Source organism: Macaca mulatta, chromosome 2 (assembly GCF_049350105.2).
Source record: "Macaca mulatta isolate MMU2019108-1 chromosome 2, T2T-MMU8v2.0, whole genome shotgun sequence".
NCBI classification, from domain to species: Eukaryota; Metazoa; Chordata; class Mammalia; order Primates; family Cercopithecidae; genus Macaca; species Macaca mulatta.
In genome coordinates, this window is record NC_133407.1 from 121,053,654 (window position 1) to 121,067,940 (window position 14,287).

The window sequence follows — 14,287 nt, forward strand, 5'->3', positions numbered from 1 at the left end:
ATAATTTGTGAGTAAGGCAGACTGATGGGCCAGATCTGAGAGCTCTGCTAACTTCCACTGTGCTTTGGCTCAGGTATCCCAGGCGAAAATGAAAGAACACAGTCTTTAGGACTAAAGAAAAGGGCTGGAGAAATCTGTCTGGCATACACCAAAACTTACTCAAGGCTAAGTTAAGCTATGCATTCATAAAGATCTCTCCAGTTATGTATGCAGAACTGAACAAGCATAGTAGAGAGGGTACCTCTGGGGGAAAAACAAGAGTACCTTTTTTTTTGGATGTGTTCAAAATACCTTTGAGTATCACAACTGTAGACTTGAATATAAGATCAGTTTATTTTTAATCTATATCAAAAATTGTATGAAGTACTGTTTGTAAACTTATTTACTCACACAGGAGATTCAGGTAAAGGACCTCCTTCATCTTCAAGCCATTTAACTGGTGGTTTCACAAGAACGCTCTGCACTAAAATACATGGATATATTAATGCTTCTTGAAAATCTCTGCACAATCTATTAATATCGAAGTTTCTAACTTTTGATTTTGGATGGTATAGTTTACTATGCATTAAAAGGAATGTAAGAAAAAACTCCTTTATTTGAAACAAAATCAAGTTATTGGTACTATTTTGGCCTTACTTTAGAGGAGAGTTCAGATAAATAAAAGCTTTAATAAGATCTCAGTTTTTTGCATTCCATCTACTCAAAAGTCACTAGCATGGCCACTTAAAAAAAGTGCATTTCATGGTGGCTACCAGGGACTGGAATGTTAGTCACAGGCTACAAAATTTCAGTTAGATAGGAGGGAACAAGTTCAAGAGATTATATAACATGGAGGCCGAGCACGGTGGCTCATGCCTGTAATCCCAGCACCTTGGGAGGCAAAGGAGGGCAGATCACCTGAGGTCAGGAGTTCGAGACCAGCCTGACCAACATGGTGAAACCCCATCTCTACTAAAAATACAAAAATTAGCTGGGCATGGTGGCAGGCACCTGTAGTCCCAGCTACTCGGGAGGCTGAGGCAGGAGAATCACTTGAACCTGGGAGGTGGAGGTTGCATTGAGCTGAGATTATACCACTGCACTCTAGCCTGGGCAACAGAGTGAGACTCCGTCACAAAAAAAAAAAAAAAAAAGAAAGAAAAGAAAAGAAAGAAAGCAATTATAAAACATAGTGACTAGTTAGTAACAATTTATTGTATCCTTGAAAATTGTCAAAAGTAGATTCTGTGTTCCCACCACACACAAAAAATGGTAAATATGGGGAAAAAATGCATCAATTAATTAGCTCAATTTAGTTATTCCACAATGTTTCATATTTCAAAATGTATTGTACATGATAACTATATGCAATTTTTATTTGTCAATTTTTAAAAAGGAAAAGAATTTATTCTAAAAAATAGCAGATTATACCCCTAATAAATCTCCCAAAACACGTTAGTATTTTCTAGAAAACCTATAAATAGTATAGCTAAACTCATAAAGTAAAAAGTCAAAGAGATGTTAGCTAATTTAAAAAAATACAAAAAGTACCCTTAAATTGTAAGGATTTTGACTTAAGTATAGGCTCAAAATAAAAACTTTAAATAAAAATCATATCTAAGAAATACAAATAGTTTGGGCTGGCCTGAGTGGTTCAGTCTGTAATCCCAGCACTTTGGGAGACTGAGATGAGCGGATGGCTTCAGTCCAGGAGTTCGAGACCAGCTTGGTCAACATGGTGAAACCACATCCCTACCAAAAAATAAAAAAATCAGCTGGGCATAGTGGTGCGTGCCTGAAGTTCCTGGTACTCAGGAGGCTGAGGTAGGGGAATCGCTTCAACTCAGCAGGCGGAGGCTGCAGTGAGCTGAAATAGCACCACTGCACTCCAGCCTGGGCTACAGAGATCGTGTCTCGAAGAAAAAAAGACAAAGAAAAGAAAAAAATAGATATAGTTTAAATATATAGTGTTCATTATTCATTTTGCTTATTTCTATTTTTGATTCAGTGGGGTTGGGGGGAGGCAAAGGTGACAGAAGCGTGGTGTGTGTTAGATGCTACTTACCCAAATATCTCTTCATGCTGTTTTCAAAGTCACTTGATACCTCATTTATGAGACTTTCAAGGAGTTCTTCTCTTTCTTTCCCTTCCTTTAAAGACTCAGGTATCAGCCTTAACATGTGATCCAGCCATTCCTGCTGAATAGGTACTATAGGACTACTTTCTACACATTGCTTCATATAAATGTAGTTGAACTGAGAACATAAGAAAAAAACTAAACGTTCTGCATGGTTGTATCATTTCAGTGTAACTCCTGAACTCTCTCTTCCTAAGACAACATTTTTTCAGATTAAAAATATTCTGAAAAATAACATTTTCAGAATAAAAACTGTTTAATCCAAAAGTACATCCTACAAAGAAACCATTTTATCTTTTTCTTTATTTATGATTAATTCTTGCCAAATTAATATTCTTAGCAGAGTCTTCATTTTCTCAAGGCAAAACAAAGATTCTTTAACTTATTATTCCTTATTATCTAACTTATTATTATAATATATCCACTGATTCAACAAATATTCAGACATTGTTCTAAACGCTGAGTACATAGTAGCTGAACAAAACAAAGCCCATGCTCTCTTGAGATTATATTCCAGTACAATAGCAGTATAATATAATTTCACAAATTCTCCCATAAGAATGAATAGTCTGACTAAAAATAGACATGAATGAATGAAAAGACACTTGATCTTAGTAAAGACATTTTAGCATCATGAAAATTTCAGTTTTCCCAAAATTAATTTAACACAATACCAATAAAAATATCTACATACATTTTTATGGAATTAAATAAGTTGATCCTAAAGTTCATGTGGAAAAATAAACATGCAAGAACAGCCAAGAAAACCCTGAGAAAGAAAATCTGCAATGGAGGGCTAGCCCTAGGAGACATTAGAACATACCAGAAAGTGTGGTGTAGCACAGGTGTATGAATAGACAGACCAGTGGAAAACAACAGAAAGTCCAAAAATATACCAGTATATCAGAAAATTTAGCACATGATAAACATGGCATCTCAAAACACTGGGAAAAATATGAAGGTTTTAATAACTATTTGGAACAACTGGTTAGCCATTTGGAAAAAGATAAAATAATTCATACCTTCCATCATACATAAGACTAAACTCCAGAATTTAACTTAAACAATGAAACTATACAAGGATCATGAAGAAAAACGTAGATGAAGTCTTTTATAATTTGAGTATAGGAAAAACCTTCCTAGTTATGATTCAAATACTAGATACAAAAAAGGAAACAAGTGATAGATTAATTTTTACTACATAAAAACATAAAGGTTTGCATAACAAAAACAATTTAAAATGTCAAAAGACAATTGACAATTTGGCAGAAAATATTTGCAACATACATCTCAAAGTGTAAACAATGCTTTAAAATTTAGGGGATGGGAGAACCTTAAGGACATCATGCTAAGTGAAATAAGCCAATCACAAGAAAACAAGTATTGCATCATTCCATTTATATGAAGCATTTAAATTTATAGAAACAGAAAACAAAATAGTAGTTGCCAGGGGCTACGGGGAAGAGGAAATGGGGAGTTGTTATTTAAGAAGCACAGAGTTTCAGTTTTGCAAGATGGAAATGTTCTGGAGATTCGCTGCACAAGAATGTGAAAATACTACTAAACTGTGCTCGCTTTGGCAGTACATATACTAAAATTGGAATGATACAGAGAAGATTAGCACGGCCCCTGTGCAAGGATGAACACAAATTTGTGAAGCATTCCATATTTTTGAGACAAGAGATGCTGGCGAGGCTGTGGAGAAATAGGAACGCTTTTACACTGTTGGTGGGAATGTAAATTAGTTCAACCATTGTGGAAGACAGTATGGCGATTTCTCAAGGATCTAGAACCAGAAATACCATTTGACCCAGCAATCCCATTACTGGGAATACACCCAAAGAAATATAAATCATTCTACTATAAAGACACATGCACACATAGGTTTATTGCAGCACTATTTACAATAGCAAAGTCATGGAACCAACCCAAATGCCCATCAATGATAGACTGGATAAAGAAAATGTGGTACATGGCTGGGCATGGTGGCTCACGCCTGTAATCCCAGAACTTTGGGAGGCCGAGGCAGGTGGATCACAAGGTCAGGAGTTCAAGACCAGCCTGGCCAAGATGGTGAAACCTCATCTCTACTAAAAATACAAAAAAATTAGCCAGGTGTGGTGGTGAGTGCCTGTAATCCCAGCTACTCAGGAGGCTGAGGCAGAGAATTGCTTGAACCCAGGAAGCAGAGAGTGCAGTGAGCCGAGATCACCCCACTGCACTCCGGCCTGGCAACAGAGCAAGACTTCATCTCGGGAGAAAAAAAAAGTGGTACATATACACCATAGAATACTACACAGGCATAAAAAGGAAGGAGATCATGTCCTTTACAGGGACATGGATGAAGCTGGAAGCCATCATCCTCAGCAAACTAACACAGGAACGGAAAACCAAACACCGCATGTTCTCACTCATAAGTGGGAGGTGAACAATGAGAACACATGGACACAGGGAGGGGAACAACACAAACCAGAGCCCATTGGGGGATGGAGGGCAAGGGGAGGGAACCTAGAGGATGGGTCAATAGGTGCAGCAAACCATCGTGGCACACGTATACCCATGTAACAAACCTGCACATTCCGCACATGTATCCCGGAACTTAAAATTTAAAAAATTACAATTAAAAAAAAAGAAAATACTACTAAACTGTGCCCTTAAAAATGGTTAAGATGATTTTATGTTATGTGTATTTTATCACAGTTTGTAAACATTTAGGGGGAAATAACACCAAAACTACAACAGAAATATGGGCAGAAGATATAAACCAACATTTCACAATAAAAATATAATTGAAATGGCACTTAAACCATATTTTAAAATGTATAATCTTACTCATAATTACAGAAAGCAAATTTAAACTACCCTGAGATACCAGCTGTCACATATCAGACTGACAAAATTTTTTAAAAATATGACCCCCACATTCTTTTGTGAAACTATGGGGAAGCAAACACTCTCATAAATTGCTAGCACATTTTGGAGAGAAATTTTGCAATATCTAACAACACTACATATTGAAATCCCACTTAGAGAAATTAAAACGATACCTCCAACAGTATGAAAACACACATATACAAGGTATTCATTGCAGCAAAATACTGGAAACATTTAAGAGTGGCTGATGCATACATTCGTGTTCTGTGCAGCTAATGGTGAAAAATGAGAAAGATCTCTAAAAATTGATGTGGAGCGATTTCCAGGATACATTATTAAGTTAAAAACAAAATGCGGCCAGGCGCAGTGGCTCACACCTGTAACCTCAGCACTTTGGGAGGCTGAGGCGGGCAGATCACCTGAGATTAGGAGTTTGAAACCAGCCTGGCCCACATGGTGAAACCCCGTCTCTACTAAAAATACAAAAATTGGCTGGGCATGGTGGCAGGCTCCTGTAATCCCAGCTACTCAGGAGCCTGAGGCAGGAGAATCGCTTGAACCCGGGAGGCAGAGGTTGCAGTGAGCTGAGATTGTGCCATTGCACTCCAGTCTGGGTGACAGAGTAAGACTCTGTCTCAGAAAAAAAAATAAATAAATAAATAAAAAAGAAAAAAGAAAAACAAACAAACAACAAAAAGCAAAATCCAAGAGTATCTACAGTATGATGCATTTTGTATAAGATAAAAGGAAATAAGAAAACATACCTGCTCATTTGTAAAAAATTAAACACAGAAAGGATAAATCAAAAATTAATGGCATTGGTTATATGAAAGAGTAGCTTGGAATAGGTAGAAAGTATGGGGGCATGGGAATAGAGTAGAAGGGATGGGAGATGCTTCTCTGAGGTGTACTTTTGGTATAGTTCTGATTTTAAATCTTGCTGTTGTTTTACCTGCTCAAAGTATAAGTAAAAAATATCAACATAAATAAGGGAGAAAAGAAACTCCAAATGAAAACAAACGAACCACTGAACCTACCTGAATTTCAAGTTATTAATAATTACCTAGCTGAAAATGTATTCATAATTACCTACTGAAAAGGAGTGTAGAACTAACCAATACTGAACACAATATTTTAACCATATATCCTTATGCTAAGTACAAAAGACTATAGATGAAATTAAATTATGGTGAGCAGGTTTGTTTTTCACAGTAGTACGAGTCAGTAATTTTGAAATTATTTATGTATACTCTAGGATTTAACAAAATAAGTAAACCTTGTGGCTAATGGATGAAAGCCAGATTCCTCACTGTCAGAGAAGGGAGCTATGCATAGAGAAAGGGGGACAGGCTAGAATGAACCCTGGGGTGTTACTGGAATAGGAGGTATCAGTATGAATCCATGGGTTTTGAGAGAGAGAGAGAGAAATAATTATTTTCTGGATCTTCTGCTGAGAAAGCCAGGAAGCAATGACACTCGGTATCGAGGAGCACATTTTACACACATATCATGGTTTTTAAATACCATTCTCCACCAAAAGGAGCCAAAAATCCCTGGAGAAATTACTGATTACAGGGCTAGAATAGAAAAAGTATATATAGCATAATCCTGGAACATCTCATTGTGCCAGAAAGTAAGGACGTGCTCAAAGAATGATGGGCTATGTAAAAAAAGACGAGAGTCAACTTTAAGGGCTCCCACTGGTCAAAGGTGGAACAATTGAACTTCAAAATTAATAATAAAGCCAGGCCCTGTGGCTCATGCCTGTAATCCCAGCTACTCAGGAGGCTGGGGTGGAAGGATGGCTTGAGCCCAGGAGTTCAAAGCTGCAGTGAGCTATGATCACAACACTGCTCTCCAGCCTGGGCAACAGAGCAAAACCCCATCTCTAAAAAATAATAATTATTATTAGTAATAATACATTATAAGTTAATGGTTAAAAGAAAATCTATAGTCCACACTGATCTAAATGAATGAATAAATGAAGAAAAAAATTAAAAGTTCTTTCTTACTACAGAATTCCAACAAAAAATGTAAAAGAAATGATAGAAAAATTACTATTTGGCAACAACCACAGTAATCATTGTTACAGGCAAAGACGTTAACATTATGGGAACAGATAAAGCATACAGGGGAATTCTTTGTACTCTTTTCTGCAACTCTTTTGTATGTCTAAAATTATTTTGAGATAATAAGATTTTTAAAATGTGTAGCCTAGATGGACATTTTTTGTCTCTTACTTTTATTTTTTTTCAATTAGTTGCTCACTCCAAAATTCTTACAGAAAGACATTTTCTATGTCCACTCCATTAATGTACTGCTTAATCTTTTTTTTTTTTTTTTTTCAGATGGAGTCTCCCTCTGTTCCCCAGGCTAGAGTGCAATGGCGCAATCTCAGCTCACTGCAACCTCCACCTCCTGGGTTCAAGCGATGTTCCTGCCTCAGCCTCCTGAGTAGCTGGGATTACAGGCGTGGGCCACCATGCCCAGCTAATTTTTTTCTTTTTACTAGAGATGGGGTTCCACCATGTTGGTCAGGCTGGCCTCAAACTCCTGGCCTCATGATCCACTCGACTCGGCCTCCCAAAGTGCTGGGATTACAGGCATGAGCCCCCATGCCTGGCCCATGTACTGCTTAATCTTAAAAGTCTTGTGATAGTCCCCAATCCCTCACTATATCAATGGGCTGACCTCTGTCTAGCAATGAACTCGGTCCTCTCGCTACTCCAGCTCTTCCCTCCTCTCTAGATGATCTTAATAATAAGTGTCACCAATTACCCTGCAAAATCAGACCAAAGCCTAAGAATCATCCTTGGTTCCTCTTTTCCTCACCCTCCACATGCACCCTATCTGAAAGTCCTGTCGCATTTACATCCAAAATATATCCTGAGTCTAACAATTTCTCTCTAGCTCTATTGCTATCACTCTAAACTATTCTCTCTCACCTAGACTGTTATCTTGTACAACTACCTGGTTCTTCTTTTATACTTTAGCCATAGCCACAATCCATCTTCTAAAGAATCTAAGTGGGCTTTTTCATATAATTGTCAAAGTGACTTTTTATCATTAAAAGTAAATCAAGTTGTGTTATCCCCATGGGTAGAATCCTCCAATGACTTCTGATTGCCACTCTGAGTAAAATCCAAGCACCTTACCATAGCCTATAAAAGGCCCTCATATTTGGCTCCTGATCCCCTTTTCAAGTTTATTTTATACCTTCCCATGAGTTCAATCAGCATGCTCTAGCCAAGCTGGCCTTCTTTCAGTTCCTGGAACACACCAAGTTGTTTTCTCCTTCAGGTAACTTAAACTAAGCTGTTCTCTCTGTTGGGAAATTCTCAACCCCAGGTCTTTCCATGGCTGGCTCCTTCCTACCATTCAGGTTTCCATAAATGTCACCACCTCAGGGATACCTTCTCTAACCACCTGCCTAATATGGCCTCGCTCCCTCACCAGTCACTATCGACCATATTACCCTGTATTTTCTTCAAAGTACTTACCACAATTTTATTTATTAAACAAAATAGAAAAATTTTGTTTATTTGATTATTATATGTCTTCCTCATTAAAGTATAAGCTTCATAAGGGCTTATATGTCCATCTTGTCCATCAATCTTCAGCATCTAGCACAGGATCAAGTATGCATGGATATTTGTTAAGTATCTCACGAATAAATAAATTATACAGACAAAGATGATATTTTCTCAATACCCCAAACCTATAGCAGTTCTAGAAAGCAGGTAAGGGTCAAGCACTGAAATGTTATATAGAAAACTAAGCTTGAATAAAATTATTATATGACTATATAGTGAAAGGAAATTTATTGAATGTGGTTTTTGTTGCAGAAAAAAGAAAAAATGAAATTTAAATTCATTATTCTAATTACGTATATTTAATTTATACCTTTCTAAAACCATTTCATCTCCTAAAATAAAAATATATTTGACCCTTAGAATTAAAGTATATAATCTTCCTTAGCAAAACACTATCTAAGTCAAGTGATGTACTTTCAAAATTTTTCTTGAAAACTTCCTGGCCTAGCATGGTGGCTCATGCCTGTAATCTCAGCACTTTGGGAGGTCAAAGCAGGTGGATCCCTTTCAGCTCAGGAGTGAGAGACCAGTCTGGGCAACATGGGGAAATCCCATCTCTACAAAAAAATAAAAAATAAAAATTAGCTGAGCGTGGTGCCTCGCACCTGTAGTCCCAGTTCCTCAGGAGGCTGAGGCTAGAAGATCGCTTGAGCCTGGGAAGCAGGTGTTGCAGTAAGCCAAGATCACTCCCCTGCACACCAGCCTGGGTGACAGAGTGAGAAACTGTCTCAAAAAACAGAAAAAAATTTTTTAAAACTTTCTATATTATGCCCTCACTGTAGTCTCTTCACACTTCTATTATAACAGTTGTTATATTTTACTGAACATGTGTTTTTATATTTATTCATTCATCAATCATTCATTAAGTAACTATTTTTGGTGCTCAATATCATAGTAGTTGATTAAGAAGCAATTCCTGGCCGGGCATGGTGGCTCATACCTGTAATCCCAGCACTTTGAGAAACTGAAGCAGGTGGATCACTTGAGGTCAGGAGTTTGAGACCAGCCTAGCCAACATGGTGAAACCCTGTCTCTACTAAAAATACAAAAAATTAGCCAGGCACGGTGGCATGTGCCTGTAATCCCAGTTATTTGGGAGCCTGAGGCACAAGAATTGCTTTAACCTGGGAGGTGGAAGTTGCAGTGAGCTTAGATTGCCCCACTGCATTCCAGCCTGGGTGGCAGAGCAAGACTACTCTGTCTCAAAAAAAGAAAGAAAAGAAAAGAAAAAAGAAAAGAAGCTGCTGTTGGCTACTGTGGTCAAGACGAGATGAAGCTTTAAGCTAAGGCTAGGACAAGAAAATTACTGTTTTGAGAACTATATAGAGCTCTTGGGGACTAAGTATATGGGAGGGAGGTAGTTGGGGAGGGGGAAAAAGAAGTTCAGATTCAGGTATTTTAAGCATGAGTAACCGGATAGATGGTGATAACAACTAGAATAGAAAATGAGCAAAAAGAGTCTTATGGAGGAAGCTTGTGGTCTTATTTTTTTGACACGTTGAATCTGATGTATTTGTGCAAAAAAGTCTCCAGGAGTCATCAATATATGAAAGGTAGTTGAAATCAGAAAAGGAGAGAATCATCCAGGGAGGTTCAAGGAAAGAGACGAGTGACTACAGCCAGTCAAGGAAGAGGAACCCATGGAGATAACAGAGAAATTAATAGAGAACCAGATGAATAAATACAAGGGAATGTTAGAAAGGAAATAAATGGTCAGTGGTGTCAAAAGTCAGCTGAAATTGTCACTGTTTTTTATTTCAGCCATTCTAACAGGTATGTAGTGAAAATGAATCATGGTTTTAATTTGTATTAGCATAACAGCTAATGATGTTGAACATCTTTTGCATGCTTATTTGCCATCCATATATCCTCTATGGTAAAATGTCTATTCATATCTTTCTTTTTTTGGGAGGAGGCACTTTATTTGTTACTATAACATTCTTTTTTTTAACAGATCAACCATAAGCATGCAAAAAGTTCTCCTCTGAATGAAACTGCTTCCACAACCTGTTGTATAGAAATGGGTAAATTACAAAGGTGATTCAATTTGGAGTTCTCTCCTTTTTTATAGCACTTCTAAGCTATGTGTGTGACACATACCACAGAGGTAGAAAGGATCATCTTTAATAAATCATATTCTTAATTGCTGAGAATTTCTGAAAATAAAGCTGGCAAAATGCTAAACCAAGCCTTTGATGAGTCCCAAAGGACCACAGATCCATCGACTCCTATTTGAAGAATTAATCCCCTGGAGTGTTCTAGCCTTCCAAGGGCACTTGATAACAAGATCCACCAGGCTCTGAACAACTGCACTAAGAAGGCTTCTAACCACTCTCATCTGCTGATTCTTTGGGCCACCCAGTCCTGCTGGCAGAGAGGGCAGCGATTGCTCTGTTTCACCCACAGGGACATGCAGCAGTTGCGGAAGGAATGATTACATTCTCCCACGACCACAACACAGTCCTCTTGTTTGTTTTCAGCTTGACATCTGAGATAGGCATCCATCACCTGGACTCTGCAAATGGCGCACGTAACACACTCCCCGTCCCAGCTCCACACGGCCACCGCGTTCCACTTCTTGAGCTAGAACATCTTGTCGCCCCCCGACTTGGAGCCTGCGCTCCTGGACTGAGAGGTCAGAGCGTAGGGTTCCTCGCCGTCTTCCACGTCTGCCGTGGTAGCGCCGCGGAGCCGATGGCGGAGACATTTGGTTGGGGAAAGCTGGAGGCTGTGGCGGCTCTGTGGGGCCTCCCGACGGGCTACAGCGTCACCCTATTTTTCTTTTACCCATTTTATTTTCCTTCCTTTTTTGAGACGGAGTTTCGCTCTTGTAGCCCAGACTGGAGTGCAGTGGCGCAATCTCGGCTCACTGCAACCTCTGCCTCCGGAGTTCAAGCGATCCTCCTGCCTCAGCCCCTCTAGTAGCTGAGGTTACAGGTGTGTGCCACCACACCCAGCTAATTTTGTATTCCTAGTAGCGACGGGGTTTCACCGTGTTGACCAGGCTAGTCTCGAATCGCCCTCCTCGGCCTCCCAAAGTGCTTGGATTACAGGCGTAAGTCACTGCGCCTGGCCGTTTTTACCCATTTTCTAATCAGATTTTTGCTTTCATACTGTTGAGTTTAAAGAGTTCCTTATATATTCTAGATACAAGTCCTTTGTTGGATAGGCGATTTGTGAATATTTTCTCCCAGTGTGTAGCTTGTTTTTTCATCCTCTTAACAGGGTCCTTCACTGAGCAATAGCTTTTAATTTTGATGAAGTCTAATTTACTGAGTTTTTAAAAATTTTCTGTGGGAGGCTGAGTCAGGAGAATCGCTTGAACCGGGGAGGCGGAGGTTGCAGTGAGCCGAGATCACGCCATTGCCCTCCAGCCCGGGTGACAAGGTGAGACTGAGTCTCAAAAAAAAAAAAAAAAAAAAAAAAAAAATCTGGATTGTGCTTTTGAGGACATACCTAAAAACTCTTTGCCCTAGGCTAGGTTTTTCTAAAAGTTTTATAGTTTATGTTTCTCCTATGCCTTTTTCTAATTTTTTTATAGTTTTATGTTTTACATTTACATCTATGATCAACTTTAGTTAATTTTTGTACAAGGTGGGGGGTTTAGGCTGAGGTTTTTTTATTTTATGGATATCCAATTGCTTTCCCCCCATTCGTTGAAAAGACTATTCTTCCTCCACCGAATGATTTTCGCAACTTAGTCAAAAATTGGGGGGATGGTGGCATGCTCTTGTAGTCTCAGCTACTCAGGAAGCTGAGGCAGAAGGATCACTTGAGCCCAGGAGCTCAAGATTAGCCTGGGCAGCAAAGAGAGACCCCCATCTCTAAAAAAAAAGAAAAAGAAAAAGAAAAAAGAAAAAATCAGCTGGCTATATACACTTGTGTGAGTCTATTTATGGGTCATCTATTCCGTTCCACTGATCAAAGTTTTTTTTAAAGACAGGTGGAGGCTGGGCACGGGGGCTCCTCCTGTAATCCCAGCACTTTGGGAGGCCAAGGTGGATCACCGGAGGTCAGGAGTTCAAGACCAGCCTGGCCAACATGGTGAAACCCTTTCTCTACTAAAAATTAAAAAATTAGCTGGGTGTGGTGGCAGGCGCCTGTAATCTTAGCTACTCAGGAGTCTGAGGCAGGAGAATCACTTGAACCCAGGAGACAGAGGTAGCAGTGAGCCAAGATCGCGCCACTGCACTCCAGCCTAGCTGACAGAGGGAGACTGTCCCAAAAAAAAAAAAAAAAAAAGACAGTTGGAGGTCCAAGAGAGAGGTATAGAAAAAATATCTTTTGGCCAGGCAAGATGCCTCACACCTGTAATCCCATCATTTTGGGAGGCTGAGATGGGTTGATTACCTGAGGTCAGGAGCTCGAGGTCAGCCTGGCCAACATGGTGAAACCCCATCTCTACTAAAAATACAAAAATTAGCCAGGCGTGGTGGCACATGTCTGTAATCCCAGCTACTCGGGAGGCTGAGGCAGGAGAATCACTGGAAGTCGGAAGATGGAGGTTGCAGTGAGCCAAGATTGCACCACTGCACTTTAGGCTGGGAAACAGAGTGAGATTCCATTTCAAAAAAATAAATAAATAAAATAAAAAATATCCTTTGAATTTGGCAGTTAGTAGTTACTGGTGACATTCATGATGAAGTGATGGAATTCCTAGAAGCCATATTGCCAAGAGCAGTGGGCTCAGTTGTGAATTACTGTATTCCTGGCTAGGAACAATGAGGATACTAAACACATACACAAAAATATTAAATACATTTGGCAATTTATACATTAAATATTTATTAATGTTTTGGGATTGTTGTGTATCAGTAATTATACCTAGTAAAAAGAAAGATCAACATTCAAATTCTCCAGAAATGTTGGGTGGCCAGGTAAGGAGGAAGAAGAGCATTTTGAAAACCAAAACCAAAACCAGGAAAAGCTAAAAAGAGTTTCTTCCAAATCTCCTAAATTCATAGAGGCTGAATTCACATCTTCAGTCTCTATCCCCCAAAGTGAATTTTAAGGGACTTGAGAAGCTTATATCCCATCTGAAAACATGCTGCATGATTTCCTCTTTCATGTCTCCAGCTCCGTATGTTTCTGTTATGCTTTGCTAGTAAAGAAATTTTACGTTTTTGTCTTTCCACCAATCATATCATAGTCCCCTGTTGTCACTCATGCAGTCAGTGTCTTTTTCTTTTTTTTTTAATCTCTAGCACCTAGCATGTAGCTAGCACATAACAGATTCTCAATACATATTTGCTGAGTGGCTACTATATCATTATATCAATATTAGAATACTCAATTATTACCCTAATGAAAAAGAGAGATGGATTTCCTTTATAACTGCCACTTTGAGTTTTTTTCAGTTGTTTGGAATAAGAATGAAAATATTTACATAATTAATCTGCAAATAGTGAATGCCAACAAAAATGTAATTCTTAAAACCCATATTGGTCGGGCACAGTGGCTCACACCTGTATTTCTAGCAATTTGAGAGGCCAAGGTGGGAGGATCACTTGAGTCCAGGTGTTCAAGACCAGCCTGGGCAATATAGTGATATCTCATTTCTACAAATAATTTTAAAAAGTATCCAAGCATGGTGGCATGTGACTGCAGTCCCAGCTACTCAGGAGGCTGAGGTGGGAGGATTGCTTGAGCCCGAGTGGTGGGGCTGCAGTGAGCCAAGATCGCACCACTGCCCTCCAGCCTTGGT

At 39.0% G+C, this 14,287-nt stretch overlaps 1 protein-coding gene, 1 non-coding gene and 1 pseudogene across 2 annotated transcripts in view; 1 reads left to right on the plus strand and 2 right to left on the minus strand.

Moving 5' to 3' along the window:
• DNAH12 (dynein axonemal heavy chain 12) overlaps positions 1–14,287 on the minus strand; it is a 251,232-nt gene that overhangs the window by 201,447 nt on the left and 35,498 nt on the right. The window contains exons 7-8 of the mRNA XM_015130629.3: positions 2,045–2,234; positions 391–463 (exon numbers count right to left, since the gene is read on the minus strand). Of these exons, the coding sequence (XP_014986115.1) occupies positions 391–463; positions 2,045–2,234 (263 nt within the window). The remainder of the gene's footprint in view (positions 1–390; positions 464–2,044; positions 2,235–14,287) is intronic.
• Positions 3,684–3,789, plus strand: LOC114676476 (U6 spliceosomal RNA). The gene has a single exon (XR_003727548.1). It is a non-coding gene; the product is annotated as a U6 spliceosomal RNA (small nuclear RNA).
• Positions 10,480–14,023, minus strand: LOC106996894 (RING-box protein 2 pseudogene; annotated as a pseudogene).